At 53.5% G+C, this 23,632-nt stretch overlaps 10 protein-coding genes across 10 annotated transcripts; 6 read left to right on the top strand and 4 right to left on the bottom strand.

The window, feature by feature from the left end:
• Positions 1-144: 144 nt before the first annotated feature.
• On the bottom strand, positions 145-3,345 carry RHO25_001322 (uncharacterized protein; the record flags this gene model as incomplete). Its single annotated transcript, XM_023593929.2, has 1 exon — positions 145-3,345. One exon carries the CDS (start codon positions 3,343-3,345, stop codon positions 145-147), a length of 3,201 nt encoding a protein of 1,066 aa, XP_023459276.2.
• A 791-nt stretch (positions 3,346-4,136) lies between these two features.
• Positions 4,137-4,945, bottom strand: RHO25_001321 (uncharacterized protein; the record flags this gene model as incomplete). Its single annotated transcript, XM_065602103.1, has 2 exons — positions 4,137-4,870; positions 4,933-4,945. The coding sequence occupies 2 exons, from the start codon at positions 4,943-4,945 to the stop codon at positions 4,137-4,139; spliced, it is 747 nt and encodes a 248-aa protein (XP_065458175.1).
• Positions 4,946-5,055: 110 nt separating this feature from the next.
• Positions 5,056-6,752, top strand: PHO85 (negative regulator of the PHO system; the record flags this gene model as incomplete). Its single annotated transcript, XM_023593927.2, has 3 exons — positions 5,056-5,060; positions 5,414-5,780; positions 5,844-6,752. The coding sequence occupies 3 exons, from the start codon at positions 5,056-5,058 to the stop codon at positions 6,750-6,752; spliced, it is 1,281 nt and encodes a 426-aa protein (XP_023458332.2).
• Positions 6,753-7,539: 787 nt separating this feature from the next.
• Positions 7,540-8,505, top strand: RHO25_001319 (uncharacterized protein; the record flags this gene model as incomplete). The annotated part of the gene is made up of 4 exons (XM_023593926.2): positions 7,540-7,715; positions 7,769-7,870; positions 7,936-8,370; positions 8,418-8,505. The coding sequence occupies 4 exons, from the start codon at positions 7,540-7,542 to the stop codon at positions 8,503-8,505; spliced, it is 801 nt and encodes a 266-aa protein (XP_023458325.1).
• A 2,099-nt stretch (positions 8,506-10,604) lies between these two features.
• Positions 10,605-14,912, top strand: RHO25_001318 (uncharacterized protein; the record flags this gene model as incomplete). Its single annotated transcript, XM_023593925.2, has 11 exons — positions 10,605-10,903; positions 10,953-11,040; positions 11,350-11,688; positions 11,748-11,914; positions 12,028-12,181; positions 12,360-13,080; positions 13,136-13,467; positions 13,560-13,985; positions 14,044-14,151; positions 14,283-14,630; positions 14,691-14,912. 11 exons carry the CDS (start codon positions 10,605-10,607, stop codon positions 14,910-14,912), a joined length of 3,204 nt encoding a protein of 1,067 aa, XP_023458326.1.
• Positions 14,913-15,167: 255 nt separating this feature from the next.
• Positions 15,168-16,265, bottom strand: RHO25_001317 (uncharacterized protein; the record flags this gene model as incomplete). Its single annotated transcript, XM_023593924.2, has 2 exons — positions 15,168-15,965; positions 16,026-16,265. 2 exons carry the CDS (start codon positions 16,263-16,265, stop codon positions 15,168-15,170), a joined length of 1,038 nt encoding a protein of 345 aa, XP_023458323.1.
• Positions 16,266-16,415: 150 nt separating this feature from the next.
• RHO25_001316 (uncharacterized protein) lies at positions 16,416-17,345 on the top strand (the record flags this gene model as incomplete). Its single annotated transcript, XM_023593923.2, has 1 exon — positions 16,416-17,345. The coding sequence occupies one exon, from the start codon at positions 16,416-16,418 to the stop codon at positions 17,343-17,345; it is 930 nt and encodes a 309-aa protein (XP_023458324.1).
• Positions 17,346-18,689: 1,344 nt separating this feature from the next.
• RHO25_001315 (uncharacterized protein) lies at positions 18,690-21,333 on the top strand (the record flags this gene model as incomplete). Its single annotated transcript, XM_023593922.2, has 3 exons — positions 18,690-18,856; positions 18,911-19,656; positions 19,763-21,333. 3 exons carry the CDS (start codon positions 18,690-18,692, stop codon positions 21,331-21,333), a joined length of 2,484 nt encoding a protein of 827 aa, XP_023458329.1.
• Positions 21,334-21,621: 288 nt separating this feature from the next.
• RHO25_001314 (uncharacterized protein) lies at positions 21,622-22,289 on the top strand (the record flags this gene model as incomplete). Its single annotated transcript, XM_023593921.2, has 2 exons — positions 21,622-21,637; positions 21,712-22,289. 2 exons carry the CDS (start codon positions 21,622-21,624, stop codon positions 22,287-22,289), a joined length of 594 nt encoding a protein of 197 aa, XP_023458330.1.
• Positions 22,290-22,713: 424 nt separating this feature from the next.
• On the bottom strand, positions 22,714-23,623 carry RHO25_001313 (uncharacterized protein; the record flags this gene model as incomplete). Its single annotated transcript, XM_023593920.2, has 3 exons — positions 22,714-23,169; positions 23,226-23,512; positions 23,584-23,623. 3 exons carry the CDS (start codon positions 23,621-23,623, stop codon positions 22,714-22,716), a joined length of 783 nt encoding a protein of 260 aa, XP_023458327.1.
• Positions 23,624-23,632: the final 9 nt, after the last annotated feature.

Below are 23,632 nucleotides of genomic sequence, written 5' to 3'. Positions count from 1 at the left end.
GTCGATGAGATTGGGAGCTGCAATTCAAAGCGCAGTCAATCAAGTCCGAAATGAACACAAAACAAGTTACATTTTTACTCCACTGCAAATCATGCCATATCAGTCAATTCTATATAGTCGCAACAACGAGTGACCATCAAATAACTAGTACACCTCAAGGATGTATCGCTGCTCCTCCTTGAACCTCTCGATCTCCTTTGGCCCACTCTTCTTCTTGCCTTCAGCACGTGCCTCAGTCTCAACGGCCTCCTCGAGCACATTGGTGACGTCCGGCACAGGCCAAGTCGGTCCGCAGAGGTAGAAAGCACCCTCCTCTCGGAGATATGCGCGACGGATGTCACCCAGTGTCTGTCGCATACGGTCCTGAATGTAGATCTTCTGCGGCTGATCACGAGAGAATGCAGCTCCGAGCAAGGTAATGATGCCCGCGTCCTGGTATGCTTCCCATTCTTCTCCATACAGGTACTCCTCGCGTTTGTGTCGCGAACCCATGTACAGGAAGACATCACCAATCGGCATGCCCTGCTCACGTTGCCAGGCTCGCTCTTGCACGAACGCACGGAAGGGCGCAAGTCCAGTACCCAGGCCTGCCATGATGATGGGCTGCGTGGTCTTGGGCGGCAGCTTCATGACCGATGGCTTCACGGACACCGTGACAGGAGCGCCGATGGGCAAGCTATCGAGATATCGAGTTGCTTGACCAAAGCGATCTCTGCCCTTGGGATCGACCCAGTTGACGGTGACGATGAGTAAGCTGACACTGTTTGGAGTGACCTTTTGCGAGGATGCGATGGAATACTCTCTGCGCTTCATCGGATTGACAATGCGCACAATGTCGTGGAAGCCAGGGTGCGCCGACTTGAATTCCAGCAAGATGTCAGCATAGGTGATGGTGTCCACTTCTGCGCGGCGCTTGAATTCGAGCACAGCTTCTTGGTTGCCACCAGTACCCAACATCAGGAGTTCGGTTCTCTCCTTCTCATCATCGGCAAACTCGCTGAGCGCTTCGTAGAATCGCTTCGGTGGGCGACCGAAGATGTCAACGTTTTGGAGCAAAGCTTGATACACAGTGCGGTTCTCCAACAGTTGAGGATCCTCGCGGGACGGTACCTCCACAATCTGAGCTGGATCAAGCCCGTACCACTTGATGAACTCCTCAACCTGAGTTGGATCGTTCTCCGCATGGATACCCAAAGCCTCTCCAATCTCGTATTTGACTCCGCTGTCGCCAAGGTCAAACTCAATGTGGAAGATGTTACGGTCGTACGTCAATGGCGTCAGTCTACGATGCTCCTTGATGTGCACAATTGCCGTCTTGACGCCAACATCAGGTCGGAGTGCGGTCTTGGTGCCATATGCTTCCTTGAAAGCTAAGCCCTTGGCAGCGATCTTCCAGTCTTTGAGAAGCGAAGGAGGTTCCTCTTCGGTCCTTTCAAATGGCGCGAAACTGTTGATTTGAAGATCTTCTGCGACAGGCAGTGATTCGTTCTCCTCAGGCTCGATCGTCAGCCAGCTCTCAGGAATCTCGGCCTTCTTCAAGGATTGATCTAGCTGTTCGACCAACACCTCGAGAGCGTCGCCAGCAACTTGCAGTTTCTTCGAGCCCGCTGCGTAGAGCTCTGGCTTCGAGAGCTTGAGGAATGCCAGTTGTAAGAGATAAGCTTCAAGCTCAGGATTTTCTTCCACCTTGGAAATGGCCGCTGGATCAAGGATCCATAGAGCAAGCTGCTTGGTCGCAATGGCCTTGCGAAGCGAAGGACCCAGCTTCTTCTCCAGGTCCTCATCCTTCCAGCCAGGCGATTTGAGAAGCACTGTGCCTTCTGGCTTGACGCTATCAATGACGGCAAAGTCTTTGAAGAGTTTCTCGCTGCCGACGACTACCACATCGGCGCTCTTGATACTGTACGCGCTTTCGATGCTTCGCGATGACGTGCGCACATCGGTCCGGAGAGCACCACCTTGCACCAGATTATCGTGACCAGAGCGAACTGAAACATTGAGTGCACTGTCATCGGCAAGCAGTTGACCAAGCATGACGGGAGCACTAGCGCTGCTGCTCGAGTCCACATCCCAGAATGTGTATTGCTTGGCGTCTTTGTCGCCGAGGGTCAGGATGGAGACCTGGCACTCGCCCTTAGAGTTGGCCTGCTGCAAGATGGCGTCCATCTTGGCGATCGTCCAGACTGTCTCGCGCGCGTACTTCACATTATAGACACTTGGAGATGTTCCAGAAGTCATGCTCTGGAAGTTGACAGCGGCAAGAACATCGGCGTACAGGTTACTGGTAACGCTGGGGTCAAGAGCCGACGCCTGATCTTGAACCTGTCCAAGGACTGTAACATGCTGTGCGGTGGGAGGCAGAGTGGCAATGAACTCGTCCTCGACAAAGGGCCGATAAACGCGCACATTGATCACTCCAACCTTGACGCCTTGCTCTGCCAGGGCTTCGGCGACCTGTGCAGCGACGCTTGCCTCAACAGTACCGAAAACGACTGTCACGCTGTCCGGCTGTGGGTGTCCGTGATACTCAAATGCTTTGTACTCGGTGCCCAGCTCGGCATTGAACGCATTCAGGAGCTTCAAAAGCTTGCCTTCGTTCGTCAATCGCTTGGATTGCCTGTCCTCCTGGGTGTTCTGAAGTACGGTGTCGTAGGTCCGCTTCAAGCTCGACACGTTCAACACATCGATGACACGAGTTGTCTCACGGCCCACAGTGATGCCATCGTAGGTGTGGATGGTTGGCAGGATGGAGGCGAGCAGCGTGGAGAACAAAGCCATGTGTTGCACCTCAAATGCACTCCTGCTAGTCACCAAACCCAGACCCAGCTCTTCAGAAAGTGTCAGAGTCGTGGCGTAGTCGGCCACCAGACCACTTTTTGTGTTTGCAGCATAATCGACTGCAGCAATTTGAAGCGCAGTCGGATTGGCAACATCGTAGAGCAGGCTCAACTGGTCCAGCTGGGGGCGAAGCTGGTTCAAACTGCCAGTGCTAGCGACAATGGATTGTGGAACGCGTCTCCTGCTCAAGTCGAAGTCGGGACTAAACATGTATCCCAGCGCGATACTGCCCGCGCCGCTTCGCGTCTGCAGGCTATGCAAGCCTGTGATGGCGTTGTAGGCATTCTTCTCTCCAGCATCGTGCCAGGATCGGGCGGCTGCGTCGAGGTCGAAGGAGGGCGGCGAGTAAGCGAAGCAGTTGTCCGAGAGCGCGTAGGCGACCTGCTGCACTAATGTCTGTGCAGTAAGATATGTCGGGCCTGCAAGATGGCTCAGAGCAACATCTTGTCCGAATGGCAGCGCATTCGACTTTTTCGCCGTGGGCGAAGGGTCCTGGCGAAGCCCCATGCTGCCGACGAAGCGAACGGGCTGTCGTTGCGACGAGGGTGTCACGAGATCGTCGTTCGCGACGAGGAGTAACTTCGCTCTCGAGGCAGATGTATTCTGCTGTCGAATGTCCACGTTACTGGAGAACAAAGGACCGTTGGTAATCGGAACACTTTTGTGATGCGCGCAAACACTATTCGCCGCTCTGGCCCAGAGGAAATCTCGACTTCCTCCGATGTCCGGAGCACGCCATTCTTTAGTCCATTGACCCTTGTGGAGCATGTGGAGAGCACTATTATTATGCAGGCCGACTTCATGCAATTCGCAAGGTGGTCAAATGTGTATACGAACGACAAACAGCCCATTGTCCATCTTTAGCAACAAGCCCTTCCTTCAATGCCACGCCTGTAAATGCTCGAATTCTTCACAGTCGCACTCTGTTTACATCTGAGCTGTGGCTTCTGATCGCGGCTGCAATTTCCTCTTACCGCCGATGTAACTGCGCTTGCGAAAGAGGCGATCAGACCACAGATGAGCCAGCATCGGCTCTGAGACTACACGTAGAACATTGGTGATCTGGTCAGGTTTGCATACAACAACTCACAAAGGGTATAAAGTGGGCGGCCCAACAGGCCACAAATGATTCTGCCGTACTCACTAGCCGCCGATTTGAACTATTCCGCAATGCCAGCAGACAGGTCCCGGTGATGAGACCCAGATTGTGGCATTGCCGTGCCGCAATATGTACAAATTGCAATCGCTAAGAGCCTAAAAGACTCGAACGTGAACCCGAACGCCATGAGCCAGAACGTCTACTTCGTACCCTCTGGAAAGTCCTCGAGCGGTCCGGAAGTCGCAGACATGCCTGGCGCGCTTTGTGTAGGCTGCACGACAGGAGGTTCTGCAAGCACAGGCAACTTTTCGACGTCTGCACCAGGCTTCGGCGTCGGCGCTGGCTCTTTAGTCTCCGACTGCGCGGTTGGTGCCACTGGGGCTGCTGTTGGAGGTGTATTCTCTACTGCGGTGACTGGAGTTGGCGGTGGAATGGCAGCGGTATCGGTCACGCTCTTCTCTGCATCTGCTTGTGGTGGGCTCGCCTTTTGCTCAACATTGGTAGTGTCTGCGACTTGGGATTGATCTGCAGCGCCGTCCGTCTTTGGAGGTGGAATGGGAGCAGACTCCGCAGCTGGTGCAGTTGCCGAAGCCGCGGGACCAGAAGTCGACGATGCAGCAGCTGGTGCTGCGGCCGCGGCGTTGGCTGCTGGAGCCGCCGGAGCTGCTGGAGCCACCGGAGCTGCTGGAGCTGCCGGCTGCGAAGGTAGCTGCTTATTTGTGTCTGGCGCAGCGGTCGTGGCAGACGGTGGGCTGGCTGGTGTTGCCGGCGAGGCTGGTTGTTGAGGTGCAGCAGGCGCATCTGGCTTCGCCGGGGCCTGAGCGGTAGACGGGGCTGCAGAGGTGCTGTCGGCGGGGGTCTCTTGTTTGCTCTTCTTTCCGCGCCTGAACATGCCCTTCAACAGCCGCTTGACATTGTCGACCGCGTCTGGGGCTATGGCGCGTTTGTCAGTGGCTCTGTTTGTGGATTCCAGGAAGATGGTGCTCTGGACTTACGAACACCAGGCATGATGGTGATGAGCGGTCTTTCTGACCGGTGTGCTCTGGTAGCTAGTTGTTAAGCGGTATCTGGAACCTTTGTTGTGCTGATGCTGCTGTGTGGTCTCAAGCGTGAGGAGTATGGCGTGAGCAGTACTTCCGTGGTGTCGCGGCGCGGCGCGTAGCAGGAGGACCTCTAGACTAAAAGCCACAGGCACAGGCCCACGAGGCCTCTGCCGAGATTAGATGCGCACGCGCGAGAGGACCACGCGCCTGTGAACCTCTGTCGCACCAGTAGTAGTAGCCCGACGGTTGCCAGAGACGAAGTGAGGAGCTGGGCGCTGCAGAAGGGCATCTAATTCTATTTTCGGACCGTCCAAACTGCCCCACCAGCGCGTCGAGTATGTACGTCTAAACGTTGCTCCACTGTTGTTGCACCTCTACATCTACAGCCACATACACTTCTGTCCAGACACCACTGCCGCTACTGCTGCGATAGAACGGCGACACCTGACCTCTCGCTTCCATCATCCGCCGCTGCGAGGAAAGGTCTCTCGCGCTCGCAGCCCAGACTGCCCACCGACTTCACCACGGCCGACCTCAACTCGATCTCGCGCGCGACTCGAGTGGCCTCGCAGCTAACGACTGCACGGGCAATCCTTTGGGATAAGACATATACGGGCAAGGAACCGCCCGATATCCGACTGCTCCCGACGCACGTATCCACCCTCAGCGTCGCCAACCGAACCGACAGTAACATCTCGGTGCGATCACTGGGCGGCAGCCACAAGGTCGAGCCCATGGACAAGCGCCATCCTTCCAGCTTCCAGCAGCTGGAGAAGCTGGGAGAGGGTACCTATGCGACGGTGAGCATGCTGAAACGACGAGAAGCGCCTGTTGATTTATACATACTGATCTGTTTTCCCCAGGTCTTTAAAGGTCGCAATGGACAGACCGGTCAGTTCGTAGCCCTCAAGGAGATTCACCTCGACAGCGAGGAGGGCACTCCCAGCACAGCAATTCGCGAGATTTCGTTGATGAAGGAGTTGAAGCACGAGAACATTGTCAGCTTGTACGATGTTATCCACACCGAGAACAAGCTCATGCTGGTGTTTGAGTACATGGACAAAGACCTCAAAAAGTACATGGACAGCTACCAAGGTCCAGCCGGTGGTGCACGAGGTGCACTCGACCCAGCGATTATCAAGAGTTTCATGTGGCAACTGCTCCGTGGTATCGCTTTCTGCCACGAGAACCGCGTGCTCCACCGCGACTTGAAGCCTCAAAATCTTCTGATCAATGCGCAAGGTCAATTGAAACTCGGCGATTTTGGACTCGCCCGTGCCTTTGGAATTCCTGTCAACACATTCTCAAACGAGGTAGTGACCTTATGGTATCGCGCACCTGACGTGCTTCTGGGCAGCCGCACGTACAACACCAGCATCGACATCTGGAGCGCTGGTTGTATCATGGCGGAGATGTTCACTGGCAGGCCATTATTTCCAGGAACTACGAACGAAGACCAACTTCTCAGAATCTTCCGGCTCATGGGCACGCCGTCAGAGCGGAGCTGGCCTGGTATCAGCAGTTTCGCAGAGTACAAGCAGACCTGGCCCGTCTATGCCACTCAAGAGCTGCGGACTATACTTCCCCAGATTGACACACTTGGACTACAGCTGCTTGGCCAACTGCTACAGCTTCGGCCGGAGATGCGTTGCACCGCACAACAAGCTTTGGCCCACCCATGGTTCAACGAAATACGTTCGCAAGCAGCTACGTCTGGCGCATTTGCTGCTCCCCTACCAGGAATGGCTGTAAGTCAGCAGCGAGCTTACTGATCGATGCCTGCTCCCGATTACCCGCGAGAAAAGACCACTCATGTCTGAATATGAGCCGACATAACGTTAATAAAAGTAACGACGACTCGAGGGTCGCAGTGGCAGAGCAATACCCACCGCCGCCGTTGCTTACCTGGAGTTCCTCGCTGCATCCAACACGCGAACCCTCCTCTCTTGCTGCCGGGGTTATTGCTAGTCTTCTCTGTCGACTCAAGCACGTACGCGCGTCGGTGAACAAAGGCTCATTTGCCGATGTGAGCATCGCCTGGAGCGATGATCTAAAATGGAAGCACTGTGACCTTGTCACAGCTCCTGCAGTGATACGCTGCCTCAATGCACGGACGCGAACGTGATCACATTTGACATGCCATAGCATCAAACGAAGACTAGAGCTTCTGCAGATTAACGAACTTGACGTAATTCCACAGCACTTGTTCACACAATGCACAAGATAGGCCATTCGCAGCTCATTGCAGACTGTCCTTGCCTTCGCAGAGTGTTGCACAATTCTTGACGCCGGGTGATTCTGGACTTGCGAACACGACTGAGCTGATATGCTCAATCATCTGTACGCTTTCAGCATTCATACAGTCATGAAATTTCCTGCTGTGATACGCATAAGACATCGAAGTACGTACAACGTGATACGTCAATAAATGCGATGCTAAACGCAGTCGGCGTTGTGGGGTGTGTGCCCGATAATTGCCAAAAGTCTTGGTGTCAGTTCTGCCGTTGCTTCCACTTCCATTTTCCACGCCAGAAACCGCACTTCACGAACAATTCCTCAATGGGTAAGCGAACGCGCGCAGATATGGAACAAGGAAACAATACGTCTCCTTTCATGCCAATGTTCGAAGGGTTCCGGGCTGAATTGGACGAGCATCACGACCGCCGAGAACGCATCATCAAAGCTTCCCGCGACATCACGGCCGCATCTAAGAAGATCATCTTCACTCTCCAGCGGTAAGAGACTCGAGCTGATTGTTCACCATTGCCTCACTCTCATGATTCTCTAGTGTTCGCACATTGAACGAGCCACTACCTCAAAATGTTGTCAAAGGCAGTGAGCCATATCGCCAGACGATCGACGCACAATTCGCAGCTGTTTCGAAAGATCTGTAGGTAACCATATGCGTGGGTACGCTATGTTGAAGCAGTCACTAACTTGCAACGCTGCTCTAAGGCAAGGTCTCAATCGAGACCGCTACGCAAGACAGATCACTGGTGGCTGCCAAGAATGGATGGAAGCAGCCTCCTTCGAGCACTATCTGACCACTGGCTCACTAATTACCTACGAGGAGTCTACAGCCCGTCTGCGCGAAATGGATAAAGGTGGACCAGGCGTAGCGTTGAGCATCGAGGACTACCTTCTTGGCATTTTCGACATGACTGGAGAGCTTATGCGATTCGCCATCACCACAATGGCCATGAATGGCGCGATGCCGACAATCGCAGCTTCGAACGCCTCCGGTCAGACCCCAAGAAGCATGCTGAATGACATGCGGGCTCTAAGATCGGCACTGGAAACACTCAACGCACATGGAGGTCCGCTTGGCAAGGACCTGGACAAGAAGATGGAGGTTATGCAAACGAGCGTAGAAAAAGTCGAGCGTGCATTGTAAGTCAATTAAATCATCAATCGCGTGCATGCTAACACATGTTCAGATACGGATTGGTTGTTAGGGGGGCGGAGCGACCGAAGGGATGGCTTCCGGATACCGATGGCCAAAGGATTCTGGAAGTCGAAGGATGAGAAATCTGCTGCACTGGCCGGCGTCACTTCTGCAGTCTTACTGGTTCGCTGGCCATAAGACGATTGCCGGAACTAGCAGCAGATCTCTGGAGCTGCACCCACAGTCTATCTGAGCTTGCCGGGAGTCAGATAATGACTTGCAGCTGCACGCTGCGAGCAAGTTCGCGTAGAGCTCCCGCAACTTGCAAGCTGTCTATGCACAAAGCAAGATGGACCATCTTGCAGAGAGATCATCGACTCTAGAACTGAAGCGAGGCGAAGCATATCCCACACACCTTTATCACGACTCACACCGTGGTCTTTGGTGCCGGCAGCCCATAAGGATAATCGTGAATACCTCTGAATGCAACGACCTTTGAGTGTAAGCGCCTAACTAGATTGGCTCTCGATCCATGAAAAGCTTTGCTGATTGGCTTAATGACCTGCGGTTGCACTCAGAGGTCGTTGCATTCAGAGGTAGCCACGATTAACATGTGCATAACGGTCAGCAGCCATGCACGATGTGGCACGTAACCTTTGCGGCATGCTGATCTCATTTCATACACTTAGGATGACAGCCATATTCTGCCTAACAGCTTAGGTACAAAGACTAACACATGCCGTGCCTGGTGAGATTTGCTGCAGGCATGCGGTCAGCATTGCGCGCCGGGGACACGAGTACAGCACGGCGTGTTATAGAGCGTGCGAATCTTGGTGTGTATGTTCAAATGTCGCTGATTGCTACACTGGAAATTGCTGCCAGCCCCTGGGGTCTAGCCGTCAAGTTGACAGAGCACTGTTGGAGCTGATAGGCGATGCGAAGTCTGTTCGGTGTAACGCATCTGTCTCGTACTTATTGTATGGAGGCACAAAATTAGATTCCCCGAATAAGACATTGAAAAAGCAGGGTCGAAACAGCTTGAGGAAGACAACCACGTTGAGCGCAACCAAAGAAAGCCTGCCGAGCCAGCACAACCAAATTCTCGGCGGCCACCGGCCCGCGTGGAGGCACGCTCCGCATGCCGATGTCACTCTATCCATCGGATCTCTGCATCGCGACTAATCACAGGACGCCAGCCAGCAGCCACTCCGGCCCCCTCGTGCTCGAGCTCGTGCTTTGAAGCTTATCACTGTGATGCTACCAAGAAGGCACAGTACTTGCAGCCCATTCACTCAGCGGCATAGTCCAAACCGAATGTCAAGATTGATAGTGCACACGAGGCTTTCGAATCGATGATGCATCCAACAAGCCAAGGACGAAATATGCACGCTCAACCAGACCATGCCTAGACTTCGCAACCTTAAAAGATCCTGAAGCGCTAGTAATGCATACCGAAAATCCCCAAATGCAGAGCCCCTCTTTGACTGCTGAGTGTGGACATACCCGATGAGGCAAGGCGCCCACTGGCTTCATATCCTCCGAACTCTAGGATGCATGCATGTGGACTGTTCCACCGCTACATGATCAGGCCACGCAAGCGAGATGTCGACCTTCAGCTAACCATGGCGGGTTGACGTTCGCTGTTGTGCAACTGAGAAAGCTGTCAACGGTGACATGGAGCACAAGCCGCTTTGGCGCCTGTCGATTGCGGCGTTGCAAGGTTGTCCGCAAAGTGTTCGTCACGCCAGCAAAGATCTTTGCTGATGAATGTTTCTCGGCAAAGCCGACCACAACCATGCAACCATTTCCAAAAACTTATGCAGCACGCACAGATCGTGTTATGTCGATCAATGCCCACCTCAGACGATGATAACGCATCGCTCGTGATTGGCCTGGTCCCTGCAGAAAGCTACAAACACATCGCGGCTTGAGCACTGCACTGTCCGTGTCACTACGCTGCTTGAGTGAAAGCAGTGGCTGCATTGAGCACGATCTTCTGTGGCTCTCGCTCCGCAATGTCCCAACGCGCGGTATTGGTTCCTCAAGAGCCTTGGAGTTCGACACTAATGCAACTCGTTGGTCATGCAAGGCTCCCGGTACACATTGAGCATAGAGGTGCACTTAGATGGTTCAGACATGTCATCGCCAGCCCTCGCACTTGCAAAGCTCCTCATTTGATTTATCCTTGTAGCTCCTACGCAGCTTGTCTCTCAGGAAGCATCGCAGAGACTCTGCAATCATGCCGGGCAAAATCTCTAGAGTGATCTCAACGATCAAACGGAAACCCAGCACAGCTCCAGATCGCAGGTCAGATGAGGAAACCAATGGCACCACGGAGAAGACTTCGGTCTTGCATGACCTTACTCATAACATGAGCTTGAAGAATGCTGCAACACTCGGGCAGGGACTTACGAGCTTGGCTTCTGGCGAGCCTATGGACGACAAAGAACTGTTGCTCGAGAATGGAGTAGCGATGTTGCAGTCATTGCCATTGAACAGTGGGCTGTCCGCGGCAACGAGCAATGCCTTCATCAAAATGTAATGTCACGCTATAGTGGTCATCTCAGGCTATATTCTAACTGATCAGGTTATGGCACGATCTTCCTCACCCCGCGACCACGCTAGCTGGACCAACTACGAGATATCGCAGACACGATGGTGGCAATAACAACCCTGTAAGTACCAACAGTGGGGGACGGTCATCAGCTGTGCCAGAATTTGAGGGTTCGACACCCGCTAGTTGCGGACAGCAAAATGGAAATACTCGAAATCGACGTTCGAGGTTGCTGTCTCACCGCGCCTTCGGTTTTGTGACCATCTCGCTTCGCAAGACAGGGTGCCTTGAACACACCGTGTATATGCAGAGACACGAGGAATGGGGGATTTCTCAAGTTCATGGGCACAGCACGCCGTGTTGATCGTGATTTCCATTTAGCTTTCCGGCGGGAGACTGGACACTGTGCTAACTTTTACGTCGCGTGCAGTGGAATCCTGAGATGGGCAAAGCTGGCACTCCCTACTCCCGCAGTGTGCCCCCGATGAAGCCAAAGGGCCCAAATCTCCCAGACCCCGAGCTCGTCTTCGAACAGCTTCTTAAGCGAAAGGACGACAAGTTCCGCGAGCACCCTTCAGGATTGAACAGGCTGTTTTTCTCTTTCGCCACTATCGTTATCCATGAATGTTTCCAGACCAATCGACAAAATCAATGGATCAACGAAACTTCGAGCTACGTGGATCTGAGCACACTGTACGGAAACACGGGCGAAGAGCAGAAGAGAGTGAGGACATGGCACAATGGATTGATCACGAATGATGGCATTGCGGTAAGAATCAAGCTGGAGTGGCATAGGAAACGGACGAACATCTTTTGACACTTAAACAGAGCGAGAGAATTATGCTCATGCCACCCGGTGTGGTTGCTCTATTGGTTATGTTCTCACGAAACCATAATACGATTGCCAAAGATCTTCTCTCGATCAACGAAGAGGGAAAGTACGCGGATTGGAACAGTCTCAAGGATGAAGGCGAAGGACATGGTACAAAGAAATGGTACGTGGTTCGCACTTTAAGAATGCTCCAACTCTGCAGCACAGAGGCTTGCCATCGGCACGCGCAACACTCTGCGGAAGACGAGCATGGCCAAGCTAATTATTGCCCCTCAGGCAAGACGAGGATATCTTTCAGCTTGCCCGAAACATCAACGTGGGCTTCTTTGCTACTGTTGTGCTCAAGGACTACGTAGCTGCCATCCTCAACACCCCTCGAGCCAACTCCACCTGGTCTCTGGACCTTGGCGGCGAGATTAAGGCTGGTGGTGTAAGCAACCCCCCCCCCCCGAACACACACCTCCGATGAAACTATTACGGCGCAGCGACAGAGATGTCGCAGACATCACCAACGTCTCAGGCCTACCTTCTAAGAATGGGTCTGAGAATGGCGAGAGTCGCGACGAGAAGAAGAAAGGGCCTCAAAACTCAAGCTGACATTGTAACAGTCTCGAGTCGAGCGAGGAACCGGTAACTCTGTCTCTGTAGAGTTTGCAGTCCTTTATCATTGGCACGCCGCCCTGTCTGCTGCTGACGCCCAGTGGATGGAAGACATCATCAGGAAGAACTGCCCGGAGCTTGGCTCCTTGGATGAGCTGAACGAGAAACATTTCATGAAGGTCATGTATACGGAAGGACACAGACTCAAGGACACCCCTCCGAAGGAGTGGACCTTTGGCGGCCTCCAGAGAGGGCCAGACGGCAGTTTCAACGATGCTGATCTCGCCGAGATTCTCAAAGACTGCGTTGACGAGCCAGCCCACGCTTTCGGCGCCCATGGCACTCCAGCAAGTCTGAAGATCGTGGATGTTATGGGACAGCTGCAGGCCAGGAACGTGTTCAATGTGTGCACCATGAACGAGTTCCGAAGATATTTGAACTTGAAGCCATATGACAGCTTCAAAGATTGGAACCCGGACAAGGAAGTGGCTCGCGCCGCAGAGCTGCTCTATGGCCACATCGACAACCTTGAGCTTTATCCTGGTCTCATGGCAGAGTGCACCAAGCCACCTATGCCTGGTAGCGGTGTCTGTCCTGGTCAAACCACTGGTCGAGGTATCTTGGACGATGCTGTAGCACTCGTCCGTGGGGACCGCTTCCTTTCTTACGACCTCAACAGCACTACACTGACCAACTGGGGCCTTTCCAAGGTCGGTATCGTGGCACCCGGTGCGTTGACCTCATTGCTATCTCACAATTGCAGCATGCTAATTTGTCTACGTAGGCGCCTACGGTGGAATGCTTCCCAAGCTGATCTTCAACGGTCTTCCTGAAAGCTATACCGGTACTTCCACCTATGCTCTGATGCCATTCTATACTCCAAAGGCTATCAAGAAGATCCTCGAAGACAACGGTGTCGTGAAGCAGTACGACCTCAAGCGCCCTCAGCGTGACAATTCCATCGTCTCTGTGCAAACACAAGCCGCTTGCAAGCAGATATTCGAGGATAGGGACACGTTCAGGGTCATGTACCAAAAGGCTGTCAAGGATTGCACCGATGGCCACGAATTCTTTCTGGGCTGGGACGAGCAAGGCAAACATGACGAACGATCCAATGTAAGTTCACAAGAAATGCTTTCAGAAGCACAGAACATCGATCTACGCGTAGATCAAAGAGAAGCGTACACTGACCTGTCTTTGAACAACAGACTGTGCACAAAATCTTCTTTGAGGACGGCTTCGAGAAGAATGTCATCAAGTACTTCAGCACCAACGTCGCTAAGCTGATCAAGCAAAACACTCTGAAATACTGCGGGACTCGACGAAAAATCGACATCGTCCGCGATGTCACAAATATCACGCCCATCATGTGGCTGGCTGAGCGCTTTGCCATCCCACTCAAGACCGAGGAACAACCTCGAGGCTTGCTTTCGCTGCCTCAGTTGTTCGACATCTACTTGGTTCTATTCATCTACCAGAGCTTCAATATTCTGCCCGCCCACGAATGGGAGTTGCGCGAGGGCGCGATGAAAGGTGCTCCAGTTCTGCGAGAGATCATGACTGCCCACCTTAAGACCCAGCAGGGTTTCAAGGAGCACATTGTCGACTGGCTTGCCAAGGGATCGGCCTACGAGGTTTGTTTTTGACTGTCACCAAGTTTCAGTGCATTTATACTAATCTGATATCTCGCAGGTTGGCGCAGACGCTGACCGCCTCTATAAGGCGTTCTTGAAGACCGGTCTTCCAATTGGCGACATTGTTGGAGACTGCATTGGCATTTCTGCACCCACTGCTGGCAATGTAGGTGATCACAACTCCCAACCTCTCTATGCACGGGCTAGGACCTGCGGTCACAAGTTTGATCATGGCCAACTGCCAGCCAGCCGGAATTCGCCTGAGTTCCTCGCTAACCTTGTATTCTCTACCTCTAGATCACCCAACAAGCCTCTCTCCTCATCGACTTGTTCCTTAAGCCGGAATACGAGCAATACAAGAAGCGTCTTGTCGAGCTCGCCCACAAGGACGACGAAGCATCATACAAGGAGTTCCAGGGCTTCGTTTTCGAAGGCATGAGACATGCCGGTGTGGTGCCTGGACTTCCTCGTGTTGCCAACAAGGATGTCACCATCAACGATGGCGCTCGCGGACCTGTTCACATCCGCGCTGAGCAGACAGTCTTGATCGGCACCTCCAAGGCCTCGATGGACCCCGAGGCTTTCCCCAACCCTGAGAAGCTGGATCCATTCAGACCATTGAGCTCGTACATTCTTCTTGGACATGTAAGTGCTTGCGATTGCATCAAAGCTCCGGCTTTATATACTAACGAAGCTGCGTTCCAGGGTCTGCACTTCTGCTTCGGCGCCCGACTTGTGGGACCTGCGCTTGTCGCAACCCTCAAGGAAGTCTTCAAGCTTAAGAACCTGCGACGTGCTCCTGGCCGCCAGGGACACTTGAACGAAGTCGTCCACGAGGTTGCCGGTGTCCCAATGAAGTCTTACCTTGACCAGAACTCCAAGGAAAGCCCTATCCCGACTACCATGACCCTCGAGTACGACGAGTAGAGTGGTTGAAAATGCAGATCGGTCGATACTTTTACGATACCCAATCCAAAAATCGCATGCGAAGTGAGAAAAGTAATTGAAGAGCTAGTCATTCAATGAATTAAGTACTGTCTCTAAGATGGGGTATCTTCCTTCCATTCATCGTTCGTCGTGCTTGTCATAACCATAGGTCGGTGTCTGGGCTGCCAATCTAAGTGATATTCTGAAACACTCAAGTCCCGTCTGGTTCGTCCTGTTGATTCCTTCGTTGAATCTCTACTCAATTTCGATCATTTCATACACCATATCCAGAAACCTTTTGCGGTATTCTGTGCTGTTGGTCGTCACGCTCATGTGTCCTTGGTTGTCAACCATGTTGTACGCACTAATGAGTACAGTCATTGCTTTGGCATGCACCTTGTGCTTACTCCAGAAAAAGTCCAACAATGTTGCACGATAAGTCCATTTGCCGTCTGCTGATCTGACGCCCACTCGCCAGCTGGGTGGCGCGGGCGGGATCAAGGGCGTTTTGCCTTTGGCAGGGAGGTCGCCCTCGTCTGTTTCATCAGAAGCGGGCATTCTGACCAGCATGAGGGAGTAGTCGACTGTGTTACAGTCGGCAAGCAATTTAGTATCCTTCTCTAGCTGAGCCTTAAGGTCCTCCGCCTGGTCCAGTGTCAAGACAATCTTGTCGTGGAACTCGTCTGCCAGCTTGTTCTTGGTGGCTTCACTTGTCAGGGCGCCGTCAGCGATGTCTCGTTCCGGGTAGAAGTAACTTTGCGGTTTGAGATCCCAATCTTCCCAGCTTTCCTCCTTGCCGTACAGCAGGTTTTCCATCACAATGTGATGGGTAGGCGCGAGGCCAAGCAAACTGCCCAGGCTTGTTTGGTAGCATTGGAGAAAATCAGAGATACGGGTGAGTAGACTGTTCGGATTTTGTTCCATGTACTCCACGTAGGGGGTCATAAGCTCCTCCTTGAAGAAAGAGTGTTCGAAGTGACGAGGGACAGACTTCACGAGGTATAGCTGGTCTTGAGTGGTGAAAAATGTCGACCCTGAGAAGCCCATGTCTCCCTAATCAGTGATGGTCTTGGTCAGCGAATATTATCGTCAATGGACGGGGGACACACGTACTGCACTGGTCAACGTCTGTTTGTCCTTGCTGTCGGCGCCGAAGCTGGCCCTGTACTCGGCCTCATCGATCTGCCATGTTTCTCGCAGCGCTCGGAACAGATGCGCGCCCACACATTCGAGATTCAGATGGTATAGCCAGAAGTAGGCCGGGAGTCGCGCGATAGCATTGGGCCGTTGATCGCTGCTGTGCACAACTGATTTCGAGACGGAGCGCGAGATGATCTTCTCGCGACGAGACATGGCGATGTTGATGGGCGGAATGTGGCGCGGTCGCAAGTGGGCTGTCACATGCGAGCGCGCGACGGACGAGCTCCGACCATGCGAGCTCTTCTGAACTTCTTTCCCGCACTGAGCGAGCTTTCACTCCTACGTCACTACGTCACCGCCGCCATGCCCAAGGAGAAATCAGCGAACCCGGTAGCAGCGCAGCGCAAGGCAGACAAGCGCAAGGAGATCGCCAAGTCGAAGAAAAGCCAGCTTGAGCAGCGCAATGAAAAGCTCGCCCGACGGAACCCTTCGCGAGTGCAAAAGCAGATCGATGAGCTCAAGGAGCTGGAGAGCAGAGGCCCACTGCGGCCGAAGGACAAGGAGACCCTCGTGCAACTCGAGCGCGATCTCCGCGCTATCACACGTGCGCGCGATGCTCTAGGTGATGCTGCACCTCAATTTGCGAGCGGGGAGCGGCGAGGCGGCGGAGAGCGCGGTGATGCGCGGCAGCAGCAACGCGAGCGTCGACAGGGTCTAGGAAAGCGACGCAGGGGCGCGGACGAGGCTCACAGTAGCGATGGCGACGAAACGGATCCCGAAGTGCGCGCCATCCCCATGCCACGCGATACTCCGCCACCCATTCCTCGACAGCCCTTCAAGGACCCGCAGCTCGGCCCCGATGGACAGCGCGTGCCTCATGCCTTGCCCAGCAAGCCCGCCGTATCACCGCCAGCTGCACCACAACTTGTGTACAGCAGTGCGCCGCAGCTACGAGATCTGAAGAAGGAGGCTACCAAGTTCGTCCCCGCAGCAGTGCGCCAGAAGCAGAAGCAGGCCAAGGGTCAAGGTCGCCTACTCGAGCCGGAAGAGATTGATGAGCTCGAGCGAGCGGGCTACTATGCTGCTCAGAAAGCTGCTGAAGAAGCTGGACGGGAGGCGGACGCTGAACAGACAACTGCAGCAGTGAACGCCCTAGCAGGCGACGATGTAGACCTGGAGCAGCAATTGAAGCAATTTGAGGAAGAGATGAAGGACATATACCCAGCAGCGGAAGAGCAGATCCCTCGCTCCAAACAGGTGCAACTCGAGGAGGTTGACGATGATGGGGATTGAGTGCGTGACAGAGTGCGAGTCGTGGCTTGCTTATACTGTTCTGGTCATCAGCCCTCCCTAGAACACCACTCCCTCAGCTTCCAGCATCCTCGCACAACCTGGCATGGAAGTATGACATCGTGCTCTTCGGCTACTTCACAGCCACGGAGCCAAGTTGAGTTCAATGGTCTTGCGATTGCAAGGAGTGTTCTGGTCTGCGCAACCGGCCGACTGATTACCGCGTTGGGGATGCATGCACATTCGTGCTCCCCTATACAAGGCCTAGCAGCTCATTGAACGCGATGCGTCCACGCATCTAGTGCGGTAAGAAGGTGAAGGTTCTCAATGGCCGCGCAAGGCCGATGTGCAACGCCGTGAAGTCGGAGTCCCGTTGACAAGAGACCAGGATCGGTCCTCTCATAGAGCTAGAGATGGAAGGACACTTGCAGGAACACTGGTGTTCCGAATCCTTCGTTTCCTTTGTGTCTCTCCTGTGCCAACGCGCTCCCACGTCATGCAATCCTCTCCTGGCCTCTTTCTCAAGCCTCATCACCTTCGAAGTGGGTGTTTCTGGGAGAGCTTCACGATAAGCACACGTGCAGCTGAGAGTTTTGGTGGTAGCCAATCATCGTTCTGCATAGCCAACTGACTATTAGCGTCGGCGGCAAGACGTCGTCTCTCAGTCGTCCTCCGCTGATGTGCTTCTCACTATTGAATATCCACAGCGTGCACCCGTTGCCGACCATGTCTTGAGCCAATACATCGCAACTATTCGCCCAAGCATGCTGTCCATACTGGCGGACTTGATGTGCCCGCGCAGCCTCGACTAGACTGCGTGGCGTCAATGGACGTCGAGCCGACCTAGATCCACTGGCCGCTCCAACAGTCACGCTTACGCTTCCTGGCCACTGCGGCATCCAATCTGCTTTCTACCACAAGCGCTCGTGATGTATCTCGTCCAGACTTGATCTGGCCAACGGCCCAGGAGTAGGGAACCGCCTTCCGTCACAGATTTGGCTTTGACTTTGTGCGCCATGCACAGGCAGTTCGGAGCATGCGGTGGACGCTCGCTACTGTGGCGGCTTCTCGACGCGTGATGGATTGCAGATGGCCTGCAGGTTGGTCCTTGCATCCATAGTCGTGTGCGTGCGTCTAGACACTACACTCGCGCACTTGCACCATTGCTTGAGTGCCTGACAATTCTTCCGCCACCTTGGTATGACTTTTGCTCCATCTCTGCCTAAGCCTAGCATGGTTATTTGTCGCATCTTGTTGCACGAACTGAGATCTGATCGCTGAACAATGGTGTCGCCGACACTTGCGCTCTGAACACCAAGGCATCTTTGCACCACAGGTCGCTGGATAATGGCCGCCCTGGCTGAATTGCTCGCAAGACGAGCCGGCCTGGTCATCGAACTTTCGCGCGATGCGGGCATACTTGACCGGTCCACCATCGAGAAAAGAGTCTCTATACCATGTTGCAACAGCAGCAGTCCAGCCGGCCTTGTCGAAGCTCATGCTCTCGATCCCTGGTAAGATCTATATCCATTAGGCATAGTCTTGAATCGCAGCTGAGCACTGTCCAGGGAGAAGTCTGGCAAGTATGCCTTGGGGTGGGTGTATTTCAGCATCATCCTCCTGGTTGTGACTGCTGCAGTACGCTGGTATCACTTCTGGCATGACAAGATTCGCGTTGCCTCGCACAAGGAGTCACTGGAAGAGTTCGCAAAGACGGCCTCTCCCGCAACCGACTATGCGCTGTCCGCGTTAAGCACCGACAGGTCGACACGAAAGTTCTTCCCGAGAGAAGAGAATCCGATGCCGATGGCATCGCAGCCGGACGCTGAGCACTCCATGTCATGGATTATCCGCAACATTCTGGCACTCTTCCGCTATGTCTTTTATCGTTCCATCCCGAACGTGCGTATACACAAGCGCATCAGACCAATCGTCTTCCCTCCGCTCGGAGTCTGTTTTCTCATTTTCGCCGCAACGGCATTCACTCTCCTATACTCGTTCTTGCCACGCCCGCTTTACTTCACATCGATACAATATGGATCACCGCCACTTGCAATACGATCAGGCATGCTCGCAGTGGCACTCATGCCATGGATTGTTGGACTGAGCATGAAAGCGAATTTTATCGCACTTTTGACTGGAATTGGGCATGAGAGACTGAACGTGCTACATCGATGGCTCGCATATGTCTTTCTTGTTTTGAGCATTGTTCACACAGTGCCTTTCTACGTCACTCCGGTATGGGACGGTGGTATGCAAGAGTTCCACCGATTGCTCAAAGCTCAACAATCTGGCGTCTACATTTATGGAACAGGTACGATATGACATGATCTCAATTTATGTGGCTACGCGGCCTTGCGGTTGCTGCTGCACGTGCCCATGCACAAAGCTCTGAGACATTGTGCTGACTGGTCGTCTAGGAATCGCCGCCCTGGTCCCGACTGTCTTTCTCTGTGTACATTCTCTTGGGCCGATTCGACGCAAATTCTACGAAATCTTCGTCGTGATTCATGTCCCGGTCTCGATCATCCTCTTGGGCATGCTTTTCTGGCATTGCCACAACTACCTTACATCATGGCACTATTTGTGGGCGACCGCAGCAATCTGGGTCGCCTCGTACCTTACTCGGCTTCTGTATCTCAATTGGACAAATCCCTGGCGAATGTCCTGGATCGTTGGAGAAGAGGCTGCAGTGACTGTGCTGGAGGCTGATGCTGTTAAGGTCACTGTACCGACTCAGGTCCGATGGAAGCCAGGCCAGTATGTGTACCTCCGCATGCCCGGTGTCTCATTCTTTGAAAACCATCCCTTCACGATTGCTTCCATGTGCAGCGACGACTACCCATCGGAGTACGGGGAGGAGTATCGAGACATGGTGCTCGTCTTCCGGCCATTCGGCGGTTTCACCAAAAAGGTTCTGGATAGCGCGCTCGACCACGGGCCGTGGTGGACGTATCGAGCGTTCATCGATGGGCCTTATGGTGGTATGCGTCGCAGTATGGACTCGTTCGATCACGTCGTTTTGATTGCCGGCGGAACCGGAATCACAGCGATAGTCTCACATCTGCTCGACCTCATTAGGCGCATGCGCGACGGCAAGACTGTGACTAAGGATATTCACCTAATCTGGGCCATGAAACGTCCAGAGACCATGGAGTGGTTCAAAGAAGAGCTTCGCATATGTCGTGAATTTGCGCCACCTGATTCGGTGAGCTGCCAATTCTACATCACTGCGGCAAAACGTCAAAAGAATACAGGAACTCTGGTGAGCGCCCAAACTCCGGGACGACCAGTGAGCATGGTGTTCCATGACAAGGTCAACGATGTCTTTCAGAGTATTGCCAGCAACAGATTCTCAATGGCTTCGAACAGGCATTCAGCATTGATTGAGGCCGAAGCTAATGGCAATCCGGAGCGGGAGAAAGAGCTCCGGGATGAGAACACGGATCGTCTGCAACCACTTCCGCAGGCACATCTCAAACCGATGCGAACTCCCTCACAAAGGCACCTGGCTCCTCCTTTACCGAATAGCTTGCCTCCGACGCAGGACACACCACACATGCCTCCGCATCCAACGCTTCACGAGAAGCGCAGATCCAAACAATTGTCCGTCGACATCACATCAGCCCAGAATGCTCAAGCAGTGCAAATGCAACAAGTGGCAGAGAACAAAGACCAGGGCTTCGAGTTTAGCTTTCCGTCAACGCCGACTGAGTTCCAGAAGAACTTGATGCGTTTCGCCTTTATGCCTCGCGTAGCTAACAAGTCGAGGAAGGGAGGCTGGAGTGTCGAATGGGGGCGTCCGGAAATACCTTACATGCTCAAAGAGCTGAGCGACGAATGGACGGGGAAGAAGGCGTGTGTCTTCGTCTGTGGCCCACCGAGCATGCGGACAGATGTCAGCACAGTGGTGGCAGGACTACAATCGAAGGTGATGGGGAATAAAGGTCTCCATGAGATCTACCTCCACGCCGAGAACTATGCGCTATAACGATGTGTACAGTACGACTTGAGATACCCAGGCTGCGGATTTTTGTATATATGTATTTCTACCTGCATATTGAAGCGATTTAACGACGATGTCCTTCACTTGATGTCTGCCACCTTGCTGGCATGGATTTCGGGTCCGATCAGCAGAAGACGGAACTGGCTCCGCTTGCTTGCGTCGTTGAAGCTGCCTTGAGATTGCATCAACTGAAAACAGTGCCACGACCGAGATGTAGTAACAACACCCCACCACGTTGCGCGCCCGCAATTGAATCTACCAATACCCACCATCATGTCGGGCTACCACGGTAAGTACTGCGCAACGCATGGTTCTGCCGCCCGCCAGAGCAATTCGTAGAACACCACATCTGACGGAATCCAGTCGAGCACGGTATCAAAGAAGAGCAACAGAAACCCGAACCTCGGCGCCGACCAGACCTGAGCACCTTCTTCAGCACACTCGATGTCGTCGATACCTCCGGTTCGAGGCAACCTCAAAATGCCCACGCCCTGCCACATCCCTCGGACATCAGCGCCGCCTACCGCACACTCGCCAATGCCTTCGAGATGATGCGTGGTACCGCAAGTGCTCAGGACCCGCACTCTGATCTCATGCAGTCGCTCATCGAGTCGCTCATGGACACTGCAGAGCATCCTCCGAGCAAAGTTGAAGGAGTCTCGGATGAGTTCATTGCTCAGTTGGAGCGAGTGGATAAGAAGGAGTTGCAGAAGAAACCTGACGGAACGTGTCCCATTTGTTCCAACCCGTTTCTTGAGGATGCGCACCCGCTGGTGGTGAGATTGCCTTGTCACCAGGATCATATCTTTGATTTGGAGTGCATTGAGCCGTGGTTGAAGCTCAATCCGACTTGTCCGCTCGATCGCAAGGATCTGGTTAAGAAGAAGGTGCAGCCGCCGCCGGTGGAGGATGAAGAGGAGTTTGATGATATGTATTCATGACGAGCTGGTGCACGAGAATCATTTCAAAGGATTGCACTTAGCTCCACTGGAAAGGTCGAAATGGAGGATGGACTGTGTCTATACCCGACTGCTCTGTACTTTGAGTTACCTTGAAGTGAAGTCAAGTACCCTTTATGACACAAGAGTGTCCAAGGAAGTGGCAGACATAGAAGTGGGAGACCTCGCGGTTGTCTCGCTTCAGCAGATGCAGTGCCATGTATATGCTGCGGAAGCCATAGATAGCAGGAGCGAAGAAACAATCAAGTTCCTCAGTACAGTGCTCAGTATTGTATTCGATTTGCCTTTACATCCCCCTGGTAGCCAAGATACTGAGAACAACCAGCTCATATGTCCATTGGGTATCTCATGTATATCCAAAGCGTTATCCGCCCAAATCCAACCATCCAATAATAGCCAAATTGCATTACATGACTGAACAAATCTTGATACCGCAGCACTTGATGCCATTGTCCTGCGCCGGCTCTTGATACTGCATTTGCTGTTGCGGCTGCCCTGGATAACCTTGTTGCGAGCCATATTGCATTTGTTGTTGTTGCTGGTAGCCATACTGAGGAGGCTTGCCCATCGGGTATGCCGTCTGATAGTGAGGCTGTCCATAGTTCTCATGCTGCGGCTGGTGATGTGCGTCGTAGTCGTATTGGTTCTGGCCTCCCCCGCCTGGTTTCAGTTCAATGTAGATTCGGCCGGCGTTGGGTTCGGTGTGGTAGTTCAGGCCGAGCTCGCGACAAACCTGCTCCACCCGGGGCTTGATTTTCTGTACATGGCCAGGGGAATGATTGCCTTTGCCTACGATTACGTGCAATTTATCTTGGCCCGTCTGTTGTGCGTAGCGAATGCGTTGTTCGAGAATTTCCTCTGCCTGTCTCCGCCGTCAGTCGCTCAGACACGGCATAAAATCTCCCAGCGGCCACGAACCTCCTCCACGAACTGTCCGTGAAGATCTATCGTGTCTCCCGGCACCTTGCCTACGGCATTGTTCTCACGAAAGATGAACTCGGAGGCCTGCTTGTTGTAGTCGTCGGCAGCGGCGGCATGTTGCTTGCTCTGGGTGCTCATTTCGTGTGCCCGCGCGCCATCGCCGCGCTCGTAGGCCTGCCGCGCCTCTGCGGCATAGTGCTGGTGTTGGCCTTGCTCTTTACGCGCGAGATCGCGCAGACGGTCGTACTCTTGCTCAGCGCCAGACGAGGGGCCGTGGTTGAAGGCTAATGGCACATGCAAGAAGCGCAATTAGCAAGGGTGCGGGACGTGCGATGACATGATGGTGAGAGCATACCGTGTCCACCCAGTCGCTGGTGTTGATAGCCGACAGACATGCTTACAAA

The sequence above is a fragment of the Cercospora beticola genome, chromosome 1 (genome assembly GCF_033473495.1).
Source record: "Cercospora beticola chromosome 1, complete sequence".
NCBI lineage: Eukaryota > Fungi > Ascomycota > Dothideomycetes > Mycosphaerellales > Mycosphaerellaceae > Cercospora > Cercospora beticola.
The sequence above is the reverse complement of the archived record's forward strand: the minus strand, read 5'-3'. Positions and strand labels throughout refer to the sequence as shown.